This window comes from Fundulus heteroclitus, chromosome 18, assembly GCF_011125445.2.
Source record: "Fundulus heteroclitus isolate FHET01 chromosome 18, MU-UCD_Fhet_4.1, whole genome shotgun sequence".
NCBI classification, from domain to species: Eukaryota; Metazoa; Chordata; class Actinopteri; order Cyprinodontiformes; family Fundulidae; genus Fundulus; species Fundulus heteroclitus.
The window spans coordinates 28,551,756-28,576,854 of NC_046378.1; the positions used below are offsets into that span (position 1 = coordinate 28,551,756).

The 25,099-nt window shown below is 39.0% G+C and overlaps 1 protein-coding gene across 1 annotated transcript in view; it reads right to left on the reverse strand.

Moving 5' to 3' along the window:
• Positions 1–25,099, reverse strand: part of pitpnm3 (PITPNM family member 3) — a gene marked incomplete in the record, with an annotated part of 140,989 nt that overhangs the window by 104,819 nt on the left and 11,071 nt on the right. The window contains 1 exon segment of the mRNA XM_036149836.1: positions 2,489–2,584. Coding sequence (XP_036005729.1) covers positions 2,489–2,584 — 96 coding nt within the window.

Sequence of the window (25,099 nt, forward strand, 5' to 3'; positions counted from 1 at the left end):
CAAACTCATTACATATAATTTAGTGCTGTATAAAATCTGCTATATAAATGTAAATGACAGTTAGTTCCATTAAAAATGTAGCGAGTGAAAAAAGTGCAGACAATTGCAAATCACTTGCAAAAAAAAAGCCCCTTTTTTGTAATAGGGTTTGAACCGCAGGCAGAAATGACCCCACTGGGCTCAGGGGATGCCTCTACATGTGAACAGGCTCCGTAAATTAAACAGAATGTGGCCAGATTTCTACGCTGTAGTCGTTAATAACTAGCTTTCATTTCCAATTTTTCATACCTGCCAATCAAAACAGTGTGCATGACTTTAGGCAACCGCGGTCTGACATTCCTGTTAACAGCCAAGAGTGTGTCCAGACCCCAAAAAATTTATTTTTGTATATTTTCATACTGAAATCAGAAGAAAGAAAACAAAACTGCTGAAACAGAAACACACTTTTGCAGTAAAACTCCAGTATTTTTTTTTAAATCCTCCATATCGAGGATCAAATAGCCTGGATTCTTCTCACATTATTATCCAGAGTTATTACCATGCATTTCCAATTGTCCTCACAAATTTACTCTGAGTATTCACTGCACTACAGGGCCTTACTAACAACTTGTTTATGCAACTAAGCAATACTGAGAAAGTAGTTTAATTAACTTAAAAATACATGTGCACATTGAGCTGCTGTGTGGAATATTTATGTTGCAGTCTGAGTCACGGTTTCAGCAGATCTATGGCTTCAGCGTGACCTTCTCCACACTGGTGAGAAGATCGTCAAGCCAAGGAGTCAAAAACGGTTAGAGCTGAGCCGAGGGTCAGCAGCTGCAGCCATGCGAGGGGAGAACATAAAGGCCTGCATATTCCTGCATAGTCCTTTGCATATTCACAGATCCAGAGATATTAGATGGTGCTAAGTGACAGAGTCACATTCAAGCCAATTTTAATGCATGAATGGTTTCATTTACAGGAAAAAAAACTCAATATCTGAAATTCTGATGAGCCAAGGCTGCAGTTGTTGACAGTATGCCATAGCGGCAACTAATCAATCCAAGCCATCTGGTTTTCTTTCATTGTTGTTCTTTTGTTTTTTCCACCTTGTTGTGTAGCATCCAAATTTCAGCCAGATGCAGAAGAAAAACTGCTGTGTTATCTAGCAGCCCACTAAAACTCACGCTGAGCTTCATTTTAAACACTAATAAGGACTTGGACATGTCAGGTGGTCCAAGTGCAACTGCTGAAAAACTAGCTGAACTGTTTTTGTCGTAATCTGGTTGTTACTGAATCTCGTTACTGAATGCAGGATTCTTCTAGGATTCTTCTGTCCATCAAACGTATGGACATACCGTTGCTCCACGGTGCCTTGCAAAGATATTCATGCTCATTAAACATATTTGTTTTGCTACAAATACAAAAAAAAAGATCTGTATTTTTTATGAGGCACAGTAAGAAAAGTAGGTTACACTTATGAAGTGGAAGGAAATTTATAATTATTAAACATTTTCTACATGAAAAATCTAAAAAAAATGTGGCATCCATTTATATTTTGCCCCATTTATTCGGACAGCCCTAATTAATGTATGTAAGCAGCTGCCTTCTATAATGACCTAGCAAATATATAAACATCCATTTTATTTTATTTTATTGTGTGGTTCAAACATGATAAAATGTTCGATGGGTATAAACACTTTTGCATATATAATATGCAATATACATGAAATCCCATATAAGCTACTTGTTACATGTAAGCAAAAAAAAAAGATAACTATGATAATCCTAGCAAACTGGATCTTGAGGAATCTGAAAAGTTGAGCCAAAACAAAGAAAGCAACAACTTTCAATCAATTTTCATGGTCAACATTGGTAAAACCATAAAGTTCTGATAAAATGTTCACTCCATGTCACTTCGATCTATGCTTTGATATGGGTCAGAACGTTCTGCTTTTATTCAAAATGATAACATCTATAGACCTTTAAAATGGATTTCCGACCCCTTTCAATATTATATAGTATCTGAGCATTATTTTCAGCACTGGTGTATATTTGAATGCAACTCCCAGAATGTCTTAACCCTTGTTGCTCCCCTACATATTATCTTCCAGCGCTAAAATGCTTAAAAACGGGCATTCCCTTCGGTTTCTATAGACAGGTAATCTGATAATGAGGTTGTGTTCCTGCACTAAATTCACTCCCCTTTAGTGTGATATTTCCAAATAAAATCCAGCGGGATTAACTGCATTTTCAAATAACAATATTGGTAAATAAATGCTATTAATGCAACTTGATTTAAGTTTATATTTTGGCTGCAGTATGAAAACAAGCCAATGTGTGAAAGAATATAAATACCTATAAAAGGTGCTGTAGTTGATTGTCTCTTTATTGATAACCCAAATGCTACATGCAACATGACCCGAGATCATTGGGAATACATAAACAGAAATAATAAATTCAGAGAGTAAGCGAGAGGGAGGGAAGGAGAAGAGAAATGCAATCCTACCTCTGGCGTCGAAAAACTCCTCATCGGAGCTTTCAACGGATTCCTGTGCGATGTTCTGCAGACGCCAGTGAGAGGCGCTGTATTTTCGGCCTGAACCTGTGAACGAAGAGAAAAGGCAGAAATTCTGTTTTTAGACCAGGTATGAGTGGCATGGTTCATGGCATTAATCACAGAACTCACACAACAGCCAGATCATGCTTCTCTTTACATTTTTCCTCTTTGCAGGCCTGTTGACAGCTCTAAATGTCCACGGGGAAATTGTGAGTTTGAGAGCCTCCGGTAGGAACTGATGCCTTCTCGAGTGTCTCCTCAGGATAAAAGACGTAAATGGACTTTCTTTTTGATTGGTGCCATAGTACTGAAGTGTCACAACAAGAAACCCCAGTAGTGGTTTCCCTGACATCTGATTCAGCAGCAGGCTTGAAAAGAGGGTTTGAAGTACTTCTCATTTATTGGCGATATTCCTTTCCAAGCACCCATCTGAAAGCCATGCAAACACTCAACAGCCAACAAAGATTTATTTTTTTTTCTCTGAAACACAGATGCAATAATTGGCTGTAACACAGTCAAGACAAACTAACAAAAACAAAAGTCTCATAAAATATGTCGACACATAATAATAATGTGGAGCAGGGCGACAAGACGTTCTGCATTTTTGTGGAGGTGGAGGAAAAATGAAGAATGGTTTCTAAAACATTTTACAAATAGAGATGTGTGTAAAAAAAAAATATGTGGGAGTCAGACTGTATGGAAAGTGTCAGTGAACCAGCTGTTGTCAAGTTTTTCTCAAGATTGTTTTTTCCCCGTTGCCATCAGACTGTTGAACTGCTGAAACTGATGAAGCCACAAATGGACTCTGAAATTTATTTATTGAGATTTACTGCATTTTACCGTGATTTTCCAAGCTGTATGAAAACAAAATTTCGTTCTGTACGCACTCTGTGCATGCAGGATGACAAATAAAGTTGTCTAAGTCTAAGCCTAAGTCTTATTTAGGTCTGTACTTTGACTGGGCCATTCTAACACATGGATATGCTTTTATTTAAACCCTTTCAATGTAGCCCAGGCTGCAGGTTTGTATAGCTCACTGAAAGCTCAATTTGTCTAACATCTTTTTTTGTATTGGATTGCTATTCATTTTTACTCCATACATGTTCCTCTAGAAAAAAACAAAGATTGTCATTACATGATGCTGCCATCATCGTGTTCCTTGGGGAGGATTGGGTGTTCAGAGGGTTGCCGTTGCTCCATACTCAGCATTTGTCTTCAGGCCAAAGACAAATTGGCCTCATGTGAAAAAAAGCACTCTTTTTTCAAAGGTTTGCTGTGTGTTTCGCAGGATTTGAGGCTAACTGCCAATGTGACTTTCGTTTAACGATGACTAGGACTCTCCTATGAAGGCCAGAGTTACCGTGCGTCTCCTGGGTGGTTCTCTGAGTGTTGTTCGTGTTTATGGGGACACCTCAAAGGTTTGTTGTTGTTCCATGCTCTTTACATTTTCGTTTGGATTAAATTGTGCATTTTTAGATGTTTGAAGTTGTAGATATTGTTTTTGAAGCTTATTTCTCGTATAACTTGTCCACAACTTCATTTCTATCCTGTCTGCTGTCTCTAACAAATATCTAAGGCAATCAGAGCTGCTTGCACTTACACAATATGTAAATCAGTGAACCGTTTTACTGTTTTGCTGGCTGCTGAAGGCCATTTGATACTTCATTCAGATTTGCAAAACAAAAACAAATTTTCTTTCTGCCTGGAAATTATGCTCTTTGCCTTGGTCTTTCACATATGATCTTAGAAAAATACTTTGAGGTTTATGGTTACACAGTGAAAAAAGGAAAAATTTATAAATACATCTGCAATGCAAATGTCTTAATTTTATAGTATGTAAAATTGCAAGGTACCTGTCGTGTGCTGCGGTGCCTGCATGTCAGTGGGTGGCTCCTTGCTGCCCCTGAGTTCTGTGTTTTCCTGCAATTAGGTTCCTGCAGCATTGAGGGTGCAGCGGATGGCAGTTTGCCTTAGCGAGTACAGCATAAAGCTGGGAGAGGAGCAGGGCTCCATCCGAATACCCTAAATAATAGCTTCTAGTTCCTGATCTTAACTTCTGTTACTTGACCTTTCATAGGGTCAACAGTAAGAACTCCATCGTGAATAGGAAAGGAGCTTCGGACTGCTGCCGAATTCAGACAGCCTTTAACTCCGACGTCATGACGTGACTATGGCTACGTTCACACTGCAATTTTTGCCCATATGCGACCTGGATCTGATCTTTTTATGACAGTCTGAACAACACAGATCGGGTTTTTTCAAATGCGACCCAGGCCACTTGGATATGTGGCCCTAATTCCGATGCGCATCTGATCTTTTGAAATGCGACCTGTGATTGTACGGCCAGGTCGCATTCATCCGACCTGTACGTCATTGATACTTGACAAACGGCACTAATCTGCGTCCTACTACGCACAAGCGGGAAGAAAAACGACACTCATGGCGGACAACAATGAGGAGAGCAGTCAATGGAAAAAAAAGCTCCGGTCAGAAAAGAAATTAAAGATCGCAAAATGCGCGCCAGCATTATAATCCATGTTTACTTTCGCAAACAATAAGAAACGCTTGCTCCATGTGACGTCATCGCGTCCTCAACTGCGCATGCGGGACACTTAAGTTGTATGAACTCAGTTCACACAGGAGATCACATACAAGTCGCATATATTTGGAAATGTGAACGACCACGCAAAAAAAAATAAAAAAATCCGATTTCACAAAAAAATCGGAATTGAGCATTAAGGCCTGCAGTGTGAACGTAGCCAGGAACGCTCATGGATGATGCGAGTTAAATCCGGGCTTACAGCCTTACAAAAATGAACAACAAAGTGTGCGCTCTCTGCTCTCTGGACATTTTCGTTGATTTCTGTGAAGGGGCTGTGCTGAAGTGTCATATTATGCAAAGAATTGTGGGATACCTTAAGGGTTCTTAGTGCCAGTAAGGGACGTTGCAGGGTACCTAGGCATGCAGGATAGTTTTCCTACCTCCTTCCTTACTGACCGCACTATTCAGGTAACGGGTATCATGGCGACCACTGACGCACTTCTGCTTTGGCTAAAGAGTTCTTACCCTATAACGGTATTCAGATTGAGCCCAGGTCACATTGCCAGTTGGCTAATGTGGCAGCATGTGGGCTGTCTGAGGCTTGAGTAGGCGTGGTGGAAGGCTGTCGTGCTGAAGGAGGTGTTTTGTTTCCATTGTGGGAAGAATCATCTTAATTTGTGTTGTGGCTCATGCTGAGGAGGGAATTTTAGCTTTTGGTTCTGGAGAATCCTTCAGCCTGTGGCTTGTTTTGTTGCTGTCTTTACTGCAGTCCAGTTATCTTAAACCTAGTCCTTTCATTTGCAATTAACCCCCTCTACCAGATTCTCCTTATATTTCTAAGTTACTTTATTTGGAAATAAAAGCACCTTTAAGTTATAAACCTTCCTGCTAAGTCTCGCTGGTCTTGTTATTGTTACCCACACCCCCCCACCCCCCCCCCCCCCCCCCCCAACTCCTATTAATGATCTTGATTTTCTGCTTACAGCTAATGAATACATGACTTTTAAGATTCAAATATTACATCAGACCAATAAAAAACATTTTTAAGACAGGAATGTGAGCTCAATAGAAGGTATGTTAACACCTGCTTAAAGGTTGCTGTCAAAACATATTTTTAATCTGTCAAACAAGCCTCATTGCAACATAAGGCCTAAATTATTGAATATGACTGCAGAGCACTGTCAACTGAGTAATTACATGATGCAGATAGGGATTAATGGCAGGATCCTTGTTTACAGCAAAATGAGAATCATTACTTCCACAACATTAATAATTAGGACATCTAGCAAGTTGGTAACAAGCTAAAACTCTCTCTCTCTCTAAGGTTTGACTTTGAAGCAGCTCCGGCCACCAGCACTTTGTTCTCCAGGGGGCTACAGGAAGCCCGAGCCACTACAGAGCTTTAACCCAGTAATTCAGACCTGCACTGGAAGATGAGTGAAGAGGCTCAGGCAAGGATTAGCTCGGTCCTTGAAAGAGCATTCATTATGCATTAGCAATTAGACCATCAGCAGCAGCCAAAGCATCATTTTCTTCTACATTTCACAATAATACCCAGTATGATACATTGTAGAAATTTAAAATGGTGGCTTGGAGTTAAAAGCAGCGGCGTCTCTGGCCTGACAAGTCATGTGGGGCACAAAAAAATCAACACTTATTAACAAATATTCTTTTCTGACCCACAGTAGCTCAGTTTCCATCAGTACTCTGTCAGTCACCTGCACCAGTTGTTAACTCAGGCCTCAACCAATCTGATATAGGGATTATGTTGCTGATTCGGATGGCAAGTTTGTTAAAGTTTTACACCCGATGCCCTTTCTGATGTAACCCTCTGCATTTATCTGGGCTTTGGAGCTGCCCAAATACAACACAGGACACTGTGCCCCCCTGGAGGCTGCATTAGCTTGGCTTTGCTAAAATAAATACAAGAGGTTATTTGGGTAAAATAGTTATTGAGAGAAACATCTTAATGCATGTCAATGCATCTCAGAGCAACAATGCTGGTCAGAACCGGAGCAAAAGTTATATCTCTATGGATATTTCATGTTTTATTTTTTCAACGGTTTTTATTACAAATGGTAATTTGCCAGCAGAATACAGCTGAAAAAGAAAAGTTGAAAATGGATTATAGTTGACATAAGCACTATTAAAACAGTTAGTTCGGCTGCTCTCCTGAGCAAAAAAATATGAATTAGAATGGAGCAAATAGGTGCAAACTAAAAATGTTATGTTGAAAGAGTTGGAAGTGCTATACAACCACACACTATTGATTTAAACCTTTTTTACCTCCTCAAACCTCACCAAAAATTTATTATGGCTACATAATGACAATAATTTCTTGTGATTCTTGATTATTCGTTCATTCATGTTCCATGTTTGTGTCAGACTGGGACCTTTACAGACTATAACGAAATTCTTTTCCACTTCCACCTTCCCCATCGATTCACAGTTTGAGCCATTATCAAATACACCTGCCAATTTTTATAAAAATTCTTCTGAATCAATTTTTTAATCCACTAAGTGACTGACTTTAAAAACAGTACATAATATCAAGCTTTTCAATCCCAATCAGACAGTTCTATGATTCTAAGAATACCACCGACAGTCTTATTCTAACCCTGATTCTCGGGGTTGTTGATATTTTAAATTCTCCAAGTGCAAAATTTGAAACTTCTGAAAGGATCTCCACTGGATCTCCACATAAACATGCAATTTGTTAAATTGCAGACAAAACTCAGCATGCAGCTGATAATAGATGGGAGGTAGAACGAAATTCAAGAAAAGCAGTTGAAAGAAAATATGTTCCTGAAAAGTTTCCCTCTGACGCGGTTCAGCTCAGTAAATGTCTCAGGTTGTCAAACAACTTTTATAATCAGACCAAGATAACCTCGGTAAATACTAAATGCTGTCATCAAATGCTAATTTTATTAAGGGGGAAAAAAATTTAAACCAATCTGCCGTGTTGTGAAAGTATGAGTGCCTCCTTGTTAAATCATGAATTAAACACATTCTTTTGGTTCAGATTTATAATTAAAACCCGACTGACAACATGAAGTAGGTTAAAAGATCTCAAAAGCAACACACTGTGTCCCAGTCTAAAGAAATTGGAAAAATTACTCCAACAGTGCACCTACAACTAATCCAGGACATCACAGAAGAACCTAGAACATCACTGAAACCACAGCCGGCCTCAACAGCCTCAGTTAAGGTCAGTGTTCATTTTACCCACAAGAAATTGAAAAAAAAAACTGAAAAAAACCCTTGCACAGAAAAAAATTGCAGGTGGATCATTAGAGTTTTTACTATGATGGGTGTCCTTTACAATTTACCGACAGCTGTTAAAGAAAAAAAAAAAGACCAACAGCAAAATACTCTGGTCTGTAACACCCTCTAAGACCCTGGATTTGAAATTCGAACTGAAAACACGCAGCTGACTGAGTCGGTTCGGTTCCGGAAGTTTCCCTGCAGGCACTGACGTTTGGGCCAAGAAGGCTGTGTGGAGTAAAACATTAAGCTGTCTAGCTAAAACACAACAAACACTAAAAACAGGATGCTTTTAATGCGGCTATCGCTGTCAAACGCTTTGATACAAAAAGACAAATAAGAAGGATGCACTTGGGCTTGATCATGTCACATAGTGCTGCACCGACTTCAATGCAGCGTTATAATCTTTCTCATCCAGCCTGTACTCACTTTGCCCTAATGCATTTCTCACATCTTAGTCAAGGATTGTCTTTATTCTGCTCTAGCTGTCAGTTCTTTATTCAGTTCATAAGCTTAAGTTTTACACTGATAACTGATAAAAGGGCGCTACAAGGTTGGGCCACTGTGCTGCATGCTTCTGCAAAGTTATTAAATATATATGTATATATAAAAACCTCACATAATAGGTTTCTCTCAGTGTATCCGGTTGACATTTATTTATGCAAGGCCTCCGGGGGAAAAGCTGGGAAAATAAATTAAAAACAATTAAGCTTAGTAACATGAAAGTGTCTGAGACGTAAAGTGCAGCTCCCCACCGCTGTACTCTGCATGGACCTTTATATTCAGAATGCAATACAGAGTTAATGAAAGAGTGGGCATTTCAAACACATCTACTACACACTGGCTCATAACCCCAAAGTTTATTAACTGCCCAAGGTCTATTACAACGAGCTGATGGAGAATGAAATAATTGGAGTCACAATATATGTAAAGATCTATATAATTATTTTTTTAAAGCACACAAATGTTTTTTTTAGAGTCCTCCAAAGCATTTAATGTTAATAAATTTGGAAAATTTGTTTTATTGGTGCCAAAGAGGATCTGATATCCTTTCTGTGACTGGTTTTATTTGTGGGTGCTTTTATAAAGCCTAATATCACCCATATAAGAAGTGAGAGCTCTGATTCAAAGAGCACTGCAGTTTCCCGTCTTAGTTCTGCTCTGCTGCAAAGCTGTTTATTATTTGTCCTTACCACGTATTATATGTATAGTGGTACAACTTTACACTAATGCTCCTCTTATAGATGGCTAGTAAATAGTTTATTGATGTCTTATTAATCAGTAAACACTTATTATTCATTCATAAGTGTTTATTATGCATTAATTAAGGGTGGGTAAGAGAAAACTGCCCAGTTTCTTGCCAAATAGTGAGCCTAATCTATATGTTTCATCTTTAGTTGCTTATTTTAAACATTTCCGACTAAGTTACTACCTTGTAAGCACAAACCGGTCAGTTTTGTCTCTTGCCTGCACTTAATTAATACATAACACTTAAGTGTTATGTAACACACATAAGTGTGTTGTAAATTGTTTACAGATTAATTAATAACATATGTATGAACTATTTATTAGCCATCTACAAAGGGAGCCTTATTGTAAAGTGGTACCTGTATAGTTAAGACAAAAATTGGAAAACTTGGTTTTACTTTTTTTTTTTATTTAAATAAAAATCTGTTTCTGACAGCAATTGAGACAGGCATATGTCAAACGAAAATAGAAAATATAAACGGCTATCATTTTGATAAAGTAATTTATATATCTTAAAAATGGCTCCATGGGTATTAACTATAACCTTAAATCAATGGAAAAATCTTTATTGCCATTGCAACAATAAATCCCTCGCCAAACAACATTTAGCACATTTCCACTGGCATTTTCACCGTTTATCTTAGGTCATGAGCTCCAAAACTTTCAGGTTGCAAGGTCTCTTTGCCATCTCCCTAATCTTTTTGTGTCCTCAACTGATTCTCAGACAGATTTAAGTTGAGACTCTGGACAGGCTTTCAGAAAGTCAATATTACTCATAGTGAGAAAAAACATGTTGATAAACCTTACCCCCAAATTCCACATCCTCCATGACTGCTCTACGTTCTTATTTCAGTTAATGAGAACCATTCCACATTCTCTGTGACTTCCCCGTCGTCTATTTTCGGTCTATTTTCTGCTACGTTCCGGTCCGTTGGACTCCAGTCAGAAAGAAATAGCCCACTATTTTCCACTGAAATTCCTATAAAATAATGGTGAAGTGTGGGTTGAAATGTCTATTAATGTAAGCTAAAAGACAATTAAATTATTGTAAATACAAAAACATGTAAGGTTTTGGTGCCAAATGTAGTCACCCATTTTTGATGGAAGTAAAAATATGCAGAGCTGATGTATAATTAGCAAAAGAGAACTTTTCGGATGCTGGGTGAATGAAAAGTTTGTTTTGTTTCCTGCTCCTTTATATCTCGTTTTTATGCTATGTACTCGTAGCTCTTGTGCACGCTCTCCTCGAGCTCCAAGGAACTAGATGCAGTAAACTAGGATGCAGTAGGCGATGCTTTTCACGGACTCACAGAGGCGGTCTGGACCGGAGCGTACACGTTCAGGAGCGAAGGATGTGGAATCTGGGGGTAAACGATTAATTACTCACTAAACCTAAATTTGCATAGGGTACAGATCATTTAACTTATGGATACATGTTTTGACTGTATTCAACAATGTTTGAGGCATAATAATTTTTATGGGTGTGTTAAAATCTTAAAGCTGACTCGATATACGTGTTAATTTCCATCAGAATCAAAGTCAACTTTATTCTCCAAGTTTGTAGGTAAAAACAAGGAATTTGACTACGGATTCGGACGCTCGTATCGTGTAAAAAAAAAAAACTAAAAAAACTAAATAACAGGCAGAAAATTAACAGTAAGCAGAATAGCGTCTACACATCTATAACAGGAAAGGCGTTTTTCAGGCAAAAAAGGTAAGTTTCCTTTTTTTTCCCACAGCAGAATAGTTGGCTACCCTGACTGTCAAATTCAAATTCAGAAAATATTCAGAAATATAATTTCTCAGAAACTCACATCTCTGCATGAATGCACATCTTCAGTCCTGTACAGAGTGGCTACATTAATATTAATACAGTTACATAAAAATTTCAGATTAAATCCCACAATTGGATTCCAGGGGGCCAAAACAATACATTGCATTGACAATCTGACCCTGAACCACCCCCCCCAACACACACACACACACATAATCGGACCCCACCATCAACACATGAGGCTCAAATTTCTTCATTTTATTTTGGAACCTTTAAGTGTTTAGCATGCATGCGTCTATTTTCAATAGGACATCATTTCAAACTGCAGAAGCCTTTCTAATAAAACACATGGTCATGCTCAAAATATTGTTACCAAAATATGCAAATATTGTTTGCACGCTTTTAAACGTACGTTTCTGGATATTTTGGTGCTAGCTAATGGGGTCACTATTTAATCAGTTTAAGCATGTAAAGTTGTCTGCCTATGTGTGGTCGCCCCTGACAATCTATCCAGCATGCATTGTGCTTGGGGCTCCAATCAGACCTGACCTCCGGCCCCCACCGACCATCTGTAGGTTACGGCAAGAAAAACTGATTTATGTCCGGATGGATGGATGTTGCTCAACTTCTGGTGCGCCAGTGCTTGCCTTCTCTGGCAGGCTTCGCCGCTGATTCTGACTGGAAGCGTGTCATCTGTAAATATAGAGTCCTGGGCAGAACTGCCAGGCAGAGCCACATCTGGTACACAATCACTATATTTCCTACTTGACTGTCTGGGTATTTGACAGGGCCATTCTGGGGAGATATATGTGCATGGCTACAGACATTCGTGTTTGTGTTGCAGTGCTCGGAGCTCCACACGGACACAGAATGGATATGAGAAAGGAACTGAAGAGGCGCACGACAACTGAGCAACAGAAAGGAGATACTCTAACAAATAATAAAAAATAAAAAAAACAGCTGCTGCCTTCCGAAAAAAGGTGTCCAGTAGCTCTCTTCATTTAGGGATTTAATTTGTTGAGTGCACTGGATATAGTGCCACTCACCTGCAAGTGTTCTTAAGGTGCCGCTCTTATTTATTAGGTCTACTGCTGACACAGAGACCAGCCCCTTGTTTGGCCGGTGCGTTCGCCTTTTACTCCTGCAGCTCTTCCTTGCGCTCCTGAACGTGCGATAAGGTTTAGCAAATCAAAACAATTGCTTAGGTGGCTGAAGCCTCACACTGGCGCGCCTATCACCCAGCAATGTGTTCCCCGCAGAGTAATGGGAATTATTTCCGCAGCTCCCCGCGGGGCATTTACAGCACACCGTGTCCCGGCAGATACGGAGCGAACGCCTGATAGATCTGCAGTTTATAAGTGCAAAACCGCAGCAGCGAAAATGTGAATGTCACATCGCTGTCTGGGAGCTGAAATGATTGTTTGGAGGTGGATGGTGAGTTTTTATGACAGGATGTCCTCCATCTTTACGTCGCTTTATAACTTCAAGTTGACACGTTGTCGCAGATTGCTGTAAACTGCAGTCAGGAGTGTCATATTTCTCGTGTATACGGCTTCTCGCCACGATAGCAAGGCTTATTACGCTGTTTGGCTAAGTGGGGGTATTGGAAATCAGTGGCGGTATAATTGCATTGTATTGCGAGTGGTGTTTAATAATTCAAAAGGGAGCACTTAAAAATAAAACCCCAACAAGAAAGCCATAATGGCTTCAGTTAGAAACAAACTGAAAGAAGTTATGTCAGTGTGCATAACCATCCACAGTAGCATGACTTTGTGCCGATGTAAGCTAGTTGGACATGCAAACCTCAGCTGTAATAGCAGATATGTGCTGCTCTTACCAGCTACTTCATATCACTGGTTAAATATTTTATAAATATTATTTACTAAAAAGGTAATTTTACTGCTAGCGTCCACTAACCGGCCAAACTGTTCTGTGTACCAGACAGTATAATGAATGTTTCATGCACGGATCAGAGACTTTGTGAAGATCTGCCTATCCATTCATTCATTCATTGTCCGCTTATGTGCAAAATACAGCAGCACCAGCAAAATAATTTCATCCTACTTATGAATATATATATAAAAAAAAATCAAAAGTACATTTTATCATTACATAAAACAATGATTGCCTCAGCAACAACAAATATGATAGTAATTTGCAAAGCTATCCTGCTCTGTATCACTGAAAATGTAAAAACAGCTAAATCCTTTAGACAGTGATTGGGTTCTATCTACATATGTACACAGAAACCCCTGAAAATGATTATATTATATCCAACTTACTCATTTGAAATACAGAACCCTGGCTTTTTTCTTTTTTTTTCACCCATTAAAATTAACAGATGTGCCATATCACAAGATATTTTTCAACCGGATCCATTTAAAATGAATAACTGATCTTCTTTTGCGTGTCGTCCTTAGTTATTTCCTTATGAGTTTGAGTTTATGTTTTTATTTGTTCCCAATTATATTTTTCAAGTAGCTCCCATTTTAGTTCACTCTTATGTACATTTTTGTAATATTTCCTGTTAGATTGAGTCCTTGTGTTTTCCTTCAGTCGCTGCTCATTTCCCTCCTCACCTCAGCTCCTCTGTTTTCATTAGTTTCATCTGTTCCTCATTCAGCCTGATTAGCTCTTCTTTGGCCTGTTATTTTCTGAGTATCTTCGCTCTGTTTCTCTTTGTCCACTGCTGGCTTCTGCTGACTTCATGTTTCCTGTAGCCCGGTTTTTCTCTGCCAGATCCTTTTTCTTTTTGTTTACCCACACTCCCTGTGATGTTTGTTTCCCTGCTCTTCTCCTTGTGAATTGTAAGTTTTCTTTTATTCGTTTAAATAAAATGTATTGTTTTGCCACTTCCACGCTCTGCGCAGGGGTCCTCCTTTAACCACAATCATGACACTATAAGGTTCTGTTGTGTACCTAAGTAACACGGGCAAAAAGGCATTGTTGACTATAAAAATTTGTATTTTAAGGTCATCAGGTCTGAATTTGTAGAACGTTTGTCATGCTTTACTTAATTATGGATTTATTGTAGTTTTGGAAATCAGATAGCCCTGGGGCATAATCAAGCAGTATGCACAGACTTTGGTGTTGATTCTGTCTTCTTGTCTGCAGTTAAGTGTGTTTTGATTAAAATTGCATCTTACTTAGTTATTTTTATGTGTTTTATTTAAGTTCATGCAAATGATCATTGTCATGCATTCACTCACTTAGCAAAATACGGAATCCCATCCAAAAGATGTTCAGGGCTCTCAATCTGGACTAGTGTGTCAGCTTCACTTTGAGAGCTTCATCCGGATCAATTTTAACAACAATTTTAGAGTGGTGCAAACTTGAGAAAAGCGTTATCTCTGGATGTACAATCTCAGGGGATCCGCTTTGCACTTGGCATGAACATGTTGGTGATGTGTGCTGAGGGGCAGGGCAGAGGTTGCAGATGGTTTCAGAGCAGCTTTAAGGAGCTTATGGCTGGGGCTACCTCAGAGCCTGAGCAGCATTGGTCTATATGGGCAAAAAAAAAAAAAAAAGTTGAAGCTTCCCATCAGCAGCTTGAGAGTTCACGGTGATCCGTTCCAGAAAGGCGGTGTGGTACTGGGACTCCAGAGGCTCAAAGGACAGAAGTGGAGGGCGCTGGTGGGTACACTGGCACAAGAGAGACATGATCTGGGCCATTGCAGAACCGCTTGCTACGATAAGGCACAGGGGGAAAAACAGGAGATCGCTGATCCTAGAGGAGGTATGATCAGGAGTAGAGGAGCAACGATCTAGCCAGACGGTGGGGATGCAACAGTAGGGAGCCTGGACAAGATGGGAACCAGCGGAAGCGTACAAGGTCTCATGGACAGAGCCTTCTGAGCCATTTAGTGACGGGCTTGCTTGTGTGGTTTGGATCCCTGTCCTGTTGCATAACCCAATTGCGCTTGAGTTAAAGGTGACAAAGTGATGGTCGGACATCTGCTTTAGGATTTCTCTTATAGAGGGCAAACGTTGTGGTTCTGTCAGGTACTGCAAGTTGTCCAGGTCCTGAAGTAACATAGGAGCCCAATACCATCACACTACCACTAGCAAGTTTCCTGAAAGGCCATTTTGGCCTTGGAATGCATACATGGAAAGTGTTGGCCATTTTCTTTCTTTCTGTTGAATTATCAACACTAACTTTAACCACGGCTTTGCTTTAAGTGTCGTTTAGATCCTTTTGTGTCTTCATGAATGAGTCATTTATGTGCTCTTTGATAAGTGCCCCATATCTTAAAGCCATATACATAGCTTTTTTAATTTTTCCAGACATTGACTTTGTTTCTTATCTTCTCGTGACGTGATTCATCTTGAGATCTTCTAGCCGTCTTCACGTTGTCAGGCAGATTCTATCCTAGCAATGTTTTGATTCCACATGTCTGGCAGTATGCATGAGGCCTGGGTGTGGTAAGTGAAATAGAACTTGAAAAAAAATGATTTATCTCGGTTTTGTATTTAATCGGGTTATCTTTGATTTAATATTTGGTTGATCACATGGAAGGTGGAAGTGTGATGAACGGTGAAGGTAATAAACACCAGTCACTGGTTACATGCAAAGCTTACCTTTGCAAGCGTAAAGATAGTTTCCCCTGACTGAACCAAAATAAAAAAAAAATTATTTCCATTTATGTCTCATCATTTTTAACATTCAACACTAAGGTTTTTTTTATTTGTGAATACAAAAAATGGCTTCTTCTTTTTTTTTTTTACTTTTGTCATAATGGAGTGACACTTCATACGTATATTTCATGCTATAAAGTGCAAATCTATGTTTACATTTTATATTGCAACATGCAAAAATAGGTAAAATACAAAGATCAATTAAATTACTGTTTCTGAAGGAAAAAATCATTTTGAGTAATCATTTATTTTAAAATTAATCAATACAGTAATAAAAAAAAGTAAGTGTAAGCACCCCCTCCCTCTTCACCTTTGTATATGTCATATTATACAGACGTGTATGCCTAATTACACTGAAAAGGAAGCTTTTCAGATGTCTAGTGCAATATTACTTCCAAGCAAAAGAAGTATTTTTTTCACATCATACATATAATTAGTCTTTTCTTTAGTGAAATAGAATTTATTATTGCTACACGAACAGAAAACCTGTAAGTATGAATAACAGCCAGGCTGAAAACCTTGATCAATGATAAACCACCTAAGTGCTTCATTTATCTGCCTAAACCACATCCAGTCAGCTCCACTGCAGTTATAAATGCACCGCTCTGTTCATTAAAACAAACCTTCCATCCGAACGTGAACAATCCTACAAGACCCAATTTCCAGGAAGAATTTATTCAGCAAATGGTAATAGGATAAAAAAAAATAAAAAATCATTGAGAGGTTGACCAGTCTCCCAGCTCATAATCGTGACATCTCGTTCATTCTTTCCCGTCTCGTTAACCTCGCATTTGAAATTCTGATTCAGCATTCAAACTAAATCCCACACCAGAAACTGTCAGGCATCTGTTATTCTGATCAAACTGCTTTTGGTCTTAAAAACCAAAGGCTGAAAATCCAAAACCTTGTTTTATGAAACTGCATGAGGAACTTAGGCAAAGTACGGAGAGGAAAGAAAAGCCCAGCTCTTCAATGAATTGTGTTCAAAGAGATCCGTGTCCAAGTAACTGAAAAGCTTTACTTCAGAGCTGCAAAACGCGGCCGCACAAGGCGCCTCGTGATTCATCTTGCGCCGCTTTCATCTCTTTCTTTTCCATTATCCACTTGCAGCGGCGTTTACATAGAAGGGCAGCTGAAACGGTGTACGGACAGCGTTTATCTCTGAAGCAGCTCCACTGCAATCATACCCCCCTCCGCCTCCAGCACACATGCTAAGCCATATTTAAAGCCTGAAGGACTGGTGCTTTACACTGTAGTACGTAACACATGTCATAAAACCCTAGTGGACTGCTGATACATCATTTTAATTAGAATGAGTAATTCATACCACGGTTGGTCGATAAGGCTGTAATATTGCATCTAATAATGGGGATTGCATTTTTTTTTTTACTTGCTTTGACCTTACATTTCTAACACGGCAAATGTTTTATTTTTCGTAGCAATGCCGGCTGTTAAGGAGGTTCCATATTTAAACGGTTTGCTCACTTAAAGGTATAGAGGACAATCTTTTTTTGGCTTTGAGTTCTGGGGTGGGGATCACCTTATCTATTGGTTGTCCCACACGCCAATCATTGTGACACGCTAATGCTTTAGCGGTCGCCATGCTAAAGCTCACAGAGAAGCATTTGGAAACATTTCGTAAAGATAAAGAAAGGTTTCCCTTTTTTAGATGACAGGTCCAATGCTGCTCCCTGAGATTATCATTATTGTATAATTCTAACCTCTTTAAGACTACTCCTTAATTTATTTGGTCTTCATGCTGCAAAAATCCAAGGCAGGCAAAGCGCTGCCATTTGTGGCCATTGGACTAATTTTGTGCGGCCCCCAATGGCAATTCAAGAAAGGTTAAGCCCACCAGAACAGATGGCTGATGCAGATGGTGACTTTTTTGCTTTGATCAGAGCAAATTATTACAGACCAGTTAAAATCTTCTTACAATGCCAATACACCCTTTTTCAGATTGTTTTAATTTATGTTATATGGACATATACTGTCTTTATTATATACTTGTGTGTCTGAAATAAATAAATAAATGTAAAATGGTACAACACAAAGTAATTGTCTTCATAACCTTACATTTTACATTCTCTTTGATTTCAGAGTAAACAACACGCCATATATTCAATGACTTTTACTCAAACGCAGACTTTGATGCACCAACATCTGCTTTTAATTAATGTATTAAAATTATTTACAAAGTAAAAACAATCAAACTAGATCTACTGAGGAATTGTATATAATTACAACAAGTATTTTCCAAGAAAGATTGACTCAATTTCTTTTTGCTGAGAATAGATTTAATTTCTGTCAATGTTTTTTCAAACAAGCACAAATGAATTAGCGGACTGGATGACCATGTTTCCTTAAGGTAGCTATGCAAAACCCTTTTAAGTTTTTATCTTCAGTGATTAACACATTCCTTTCCTAAAGAAACGCTGATTAGTTTGTTTAATGATAATATTGCAAGGGTTTATAATTTTATTTCTAATGTTTATTTTAATATTTTTTGGCACTCAAATACTTTTGACAAAAAGGTTTGGACATCTCTGCCCTTCACAGAATACTTGGATTTATCCTGAGACTAAATTTCACACACAGGGACATTATTGTATATTTTAGTAATTAGGTCACATCAGAGGGAGAAATCTGAATAAAATATGTTGATGTTTGTGATTGTAATGTGACAAATTTTCAGGAAGTTCAAGGGGTAAAAATACTTTGTAAGCCACTGTTAAACACTGCTAAGTATCCCTTCAAAGGCAAAAAGATGGACTGCAGGTAATTACAGTGATTCAATTTTCTGTTATAGCTCTTGGAGTTATTATGAGACAAAGTAATTTTGATAATGTACTGTAAGCTAATAAGACTGCATTTTTCTGCAACTCCCACCCACCCAAAAAAAAAAAAAAAAACAAGAACCTTGAATATGAAGCCTTGAATATCTTATCCGGTTTGAAAACAAGAAAGTCAAGCATGTTGAGATGAAGACAAGAAAACGCTCACCTCCTCGGGCAACACCAGCATCCGTTATAAATATTGAAGCAGCTCCTCCTCCGTTTACTCAACCAGCAGCTCAAAAGAAGAACCTCGCCGAAGCTCGTTAGGAGGAGGAAACTTTCTGAGCTGCATCTTTAATGCTAGTATTGACTTAATGCTAAAAGCGACAGCCTGTTGTAATTTAACAGGTTTGATCAGCCGCTGAAGTTTGTCGTGTTGCTCTCAGAGCAGAAAGCAGACGCTGGAGCAATCTGCTGTTTTAGATCAAAATCAATAAACCGTAAATTCTGATTTCTGACCTCAGAAATAATCAGTAAGGATTTAGGGTGCATTTAGCGATTATTCTCTTAGCATGTTTTGGATCTAAGTACAGTCAGCATGTCAAAAATATCTTTGATTTCGCATGACTCATACAATAACTCAATAATCGCAGGAAACCTTTCTCGAGGGCTCAGAGTGTTCACTTAAACTAACCCCACAATTTTTTAATCCCTTCTATTAGCCATTCAATGCTCGTGCACAGCAGATATATTTTCGGAAAAAGACACGCCGCGGCGGGGGATTGTTTTATACCGCATACCTTTCCTACTAGAAAGCAGCTGTTGAAGATGTGAAATCATAGATAAGCAACCCTGGGAGAGAGGTTCAGGTGCAGCTCCTGAAAATGCATAATTGTAGCCATTCATCTCTCCTTCTTTCTGTCACATCAGGCTCAACAACGGTGCCAGAAATCATCCTAAAAAGATGAAATCTACCCCCCAGACTACAAGGCTGCCTTTGCCAGCAGGCAGGATGAGTGTAAAATGTGTCACATGTAACCTCACAGGTCTACTTGCTTGAACTGAGACTTTATGTGAAAGAATAATGCATGGTGGTAATTTTATTCATTGGTTTGTGGGTTCACATTTTGTCGCCAACTTCGACATTAAGCTGTTACCAGGCTGGGATTTTAGGGGACAGAAGTGTTGTAGAAGTGGAGCTGGTGATATAATGCAGGTCTGCTGACAGAGGGCTAGCCGCAGAGCTCCCCTTGTCACATTAACAATGTCAAGTGTTTATACAGATCCCTTCCTGCACAGTATTCATGAATTAGGAAAGTACTAGGGGAGTCCATAATACGTTCTTGCAATAGAGCCGTGAGGAAATTTATTTCCTGTTTTTTTTTTTTCTGGGGAAACTTGGGACTCAGGTTTGGACCCGTGCCTCCTAAGAATCTACACGCCTCTCTTACAAAAGCAGGTTTCTGAAGACAAATCTCTTCACACTCGTTCTGCTTTCAATGTGACAACATATCTCGTACAGCTCAGCTGAAAAGCAAACATATTTGCTAAGGGGTGACCCGACAGATTTAGTTCCTGATTAGGTCATTCCAAAAATGTCATATTGTTCTGGTAAAACCACGGTTGATCAGTTGATAGATGTTTACATCTTTCCCTTGCAGTGTTTTGGAGCAACACTAACTGTTTATTTGGAACTGTTCCCGATTTCATCCACTTTCACAAAACCCAAGCTTCCACTGAAGAAAGTAGGCCCAGGGCATGATCCTGCTGCCACATGTTTCACCATAGGCGTGTGTAGAGTTGATTTTATGCCTCACTGTTGGAAGATTTGGTCCCTAAGTTTCCTTCAGGTATATGACAGAACAGTGATGTTGGTGTCCTTTCTTTAAAAATGTTCTGAAGAGTGTTGCTGCTGTCTTCCTGACCAGAATCTATGTCGTCTTTCTACCGGTTTTGAAGAGACGTTCTGGTTCTGTAATGTCACCGTCTCCAATTATTGGGGGATGCCTTTGCTTCGCTATGATGTGAATTGAAAACCTGTGAAAATGTCTGCACCCTAACGGCGACTGACACATTTGTTCAATGAAATCCTCTTAAAACCCCTTTCAAGGAAGCAAATGTCATGGAAATCCAACCAGAACAGCTGAAGTTTACTTCAGTTTAGTCAGATTCCTGCTGACTAACAACAGGTATGAACTCAAGAGGACTAAATGCTGAAAGTTAAAAGGTGTTATGAAAAAAATAAATAAATAAATACTTGCGTGCAGCTACACCTTGGTTTTACATCTTCGCCTCACAGGTTTGTTTGTAGTTCTGGTTCAAATGCATAGGATGCAGAATGTTTCACATTAATCATGGCAAAAATTTTGAAAATATTTTACACGTTTATTTTTTTTGTTTGTTTCACAAATACTTGGCATTTCTAGCAGGAGTGTTAACATTTTAGATCCTCTGTACGCATAAGAATAAAGTAGCAAAAGATCCGATAGATCCATGGTTCCTTTACTGAGTAAGACCGGAGTGATTACGTGAATAAGTCAGAGCGTATGGTTTAGAAATTTAGGAAAATCATTGGATAACTTAGACTAGAATCTCAATCAAACAGAGATTATAAAAATAAAAAATCTAATCTGTGATTCATTAACCTCTAAAGCCTCTATAGGAAATGGTGGTTCAGCCGTATGTTCTGGGGGTCGCATCGTGCTCCAGGGTTTAATTTCAGCTTAATTACCTAACAGGTGGCTTCTCTGAAGAGCCTCGTTTTCATAAATCGCACAGGATGTAAGCATTTTTCTTGAAGCTGAAGACTGTAGTTAAAGGTGACACGCACAGAGTAAAAACCGAGGGGAGTTTTACTGCTATGCAAAAAAATCTGAGTATTTAAGAAACTGCTGATCAACGAGCTTTTAAGGCTTCTTCCAGGTTTGCAGAGAATGGTTCAACAAAGAAGAAAATATCCAGAGAGCATCAGCTGTTGTCCATGTCAGGGGTCAGAGTAGAATGGACTGACTGGTTACAGACGACACAAAGGCAGCACAAAACACACACACACACACACACACTCGTTAGAACCAAGGTATGTGGAGAATCGTCTCTGGACACATACCATGTCCGACCGACAGCAGATCACAACAGCTGCCACTCCTGTCAAATCAAAACAAGTGACTGAGGCTCAAGTTCACACAGGCTCACCAAAACTGGACAACAGATTGCAAACACGTAGCCTGCTCTGGTCGTTCAGCAGCAACATTCCCATGAGGAAGTCAGAATTTGGTCTAAACGACATAAGAGCACGGATCAGTCCTGCCGTTTCTCAACAAGTCAGCCAGGAAGTGGTGGCACACTTGGGGACACTTTGTACCAAAAAGCCACAGCCCACCTGAGTATTGCTGCTGATCATACTGAGGCAAGGCAAGGCAAGGCAAGGCAAGGCAAGGCAAATTTATTTATATAGTACAATTCAGTACAGAGACAATGCAAAGTGCTTTACATGATTAAAATATAGGAAAATAAAACAGAATAAAAGCAAGTAGGGATAGTGTAGAAACAAAAAAGAAGTGTAGGAAATGAGGGCTACTTCCAGCCGGATAATAAGATAAGATAAGATAGGCTTTATTGATCTCACATTGGAGAAATTCACTTGTCACATCGGCTCAGTAGTCAATAATCAGAAGCAGGTGCCAAAAGTAGGACAAGGTGCATCGGTTATATATAATGCACCATGTCACAAACCATCAAACCATTTTTTGAACGTTGCAGTTATTTGGGACTTGGATTTCTCTTGACCTTTTGAAGAATATGCAGAAGTCTTATGGGATCTGAACTGATGAACTGATTAAGATTTGAATGGTCATTGTTTTGATATCTGTCTGTCTGTTGTTCTTGTTTTTTTTTCTGCACAATATATGGTACCAACAAAAATCTATTTCTGGTATTCAGTCTTTTACTCCGCTCCTAGAGCCCACCTTTGAGAGTCTTCTGTTCTAGTCTAAGATTAAGTTAAGCACAGGTAACACAATGTTAATACATGCAGTAAATCCATTGGCAAAAGTTTAATGTTCACCCCTGCCAGCTACTAATAAAATAAATGACGGCCTTCATTGTTTTATATGTTCATTATAGAATGTTCTAGACTTCCCCTAACAAGAGATATCCATTGGTGTCTGGAGGTAAATGAAGAAAAGAAAATATCACGCTTCAAAGAACCTGTGAATTAAAAAGAGTAAGGTCGCTTAATTATTGCAGCATTCATAATCTGGACTGATTTTACAAACCACATATTTCAGATTATTACTGTTTGAGATTTTCTCAACAGGAAATCCTGCATTTGTATTTTTGATGCCAAGTCATATTTCAATGGATGCAAACTGCTTCCAAAAGGCCAAATTCAGTTAGAGCTGCCTTGTTGAGCAGAAGCTCTACTTTAGTCATTGTGGTTTGAGATGAATTAAACACGCAACAGCCCTGGCTTTTAGTGAGGAGCGAAGGTTCGTCGCCGTAATGGAAAGTGGTGCACTGCGGTCGGATATCTAACCCAGAATGACTATGAAACCTAATGATGGACATAAAGTGTTTTAGCTCATTTCGCTTGTTTCCATCGCCACTGGTAAAAATGTCATTCACTGTCCAGGTTCAATTTGTTTATACTTTATTTAAACTCAGATTTTGCTGAAGGCAAGTCATGACAGAAAGAGTCACTTATACAAAGTTATATCAGACATTTCTTTTAGAGAAAGGCTCATCAGGAGTCCAAAGAACATTTGGTTTAGTTACTTGAATTTTTAAAAAGTATCACTCTGGAAAAGACATTGTTAAAACTGATTCCAACAACTAGGCCTTTTTTTATTTTAACTCCTCAAAATCTAATTTAATGGAAAAGGTGCTTTTCCATTAAATTCAAATTAAACATTCTGGAAATAACTCTGATGCTTAGGTTGTGCCTGCTAAATGAATGCAGATTTGTGTGTTCCAGACCAGTCAACCATAAACAACTACTGTAGTAAATTATATAATTAAAATAGAAATAAATTAGCCTCATTTCACATGGATGACAATTTGCCACTTTGGAGGCTGTACAATTTCAAGACGTCATACATTGTATGTGGGACGTGTCTATAATTGAACCGATGCGTCTGGAAATTGCTTAACACGGTTTATAATTCCCCAAGTTTAAAAAAAAATAATGAGCAACAACTTCCTCAGCGCAGAGGACGACCCAAAACAAACGATCTACCTGGCAGAGACATGACCTGCCTTTAATCATTTGCTTTCACCCGAAATAAATCTCTTTCTCAGGTGTTGTGAAAGCTGAATATATCGTGTGTGGTTTTTTTTCCATCTCGTATTTAAAATAATCTCGGGAACTCTAAAACAACTAAGAGCAACCAAAAGAGCAAGCGGATTTAATGGCAGCGCGGAGAAGAAGGGCAGGAGGGCTCTCTGAGGCTGCAAACCTCTTCTGACAGAGCATCAGACAAGCCACAGCATCGCAGTGTGATACCTTCAGTGTCAAGAGGAAATCCAATAAAGTCTTTTCTTTTGTGCATGAGTGGTGTCTCTGCTCCTCGTTTTAACATGCAACACGCCTTAGTGACGATGAGAATCACAGAGAGGTGTCAAGCCGTAAAGGAACGCACAGAAAACGAAGAAAGTGTGCCTCTTGAATCCATTATGACCATTTTTAGACGGAGAACAAAGTCGAGTTCTCCTCTCTGAGCCAATGATAACGTGTTCTGTGACGCCGTGTAACCCAATTACAACTCGCAGTTTGGATCAATCCTTATACTCAGTGAGAGTCACGCCGGTGATGATGTATTCTTCCTCAAAAGATTTTCTTCAATACAATCTATCAGCACTGCATTAAAGCACATGGTGCGACTGTTCATGGACTACTGAAGTACTGTTAAGGGGATTATTACCGTTTCTTCAACTTTTGACTTTTAGTGGTGGCAATACCAGTCTGTGAGACAGTTGTTGAAATTGTGTGAGATCTTGACTATATATATTTTTTTGTTTTTACACAGAGTAAAGGTTTTGCATTTCACAAACTCTAAAGCGTCTGAATCTGTGCAGATGATTTCAACATAGGTTTGACCAGCCTGTCTATCATGGTTTTCACTCTTGTCTCAGATTAAGGTGGTTCTTAAGGTGCTATTTAATAAAAAGACATCACAGAAAAGGATAATTTTGTGTTTTCCCAAAGAGTAGGTGTTCAGAATGATCCATTTAGTGTTTGTATAATTTAAAACGCTAAACGTATCCACAGGCATGCGCTGGTTACCCGTTTCAGGCTACACAAAGGACCCAAAAGGTCCCCCACT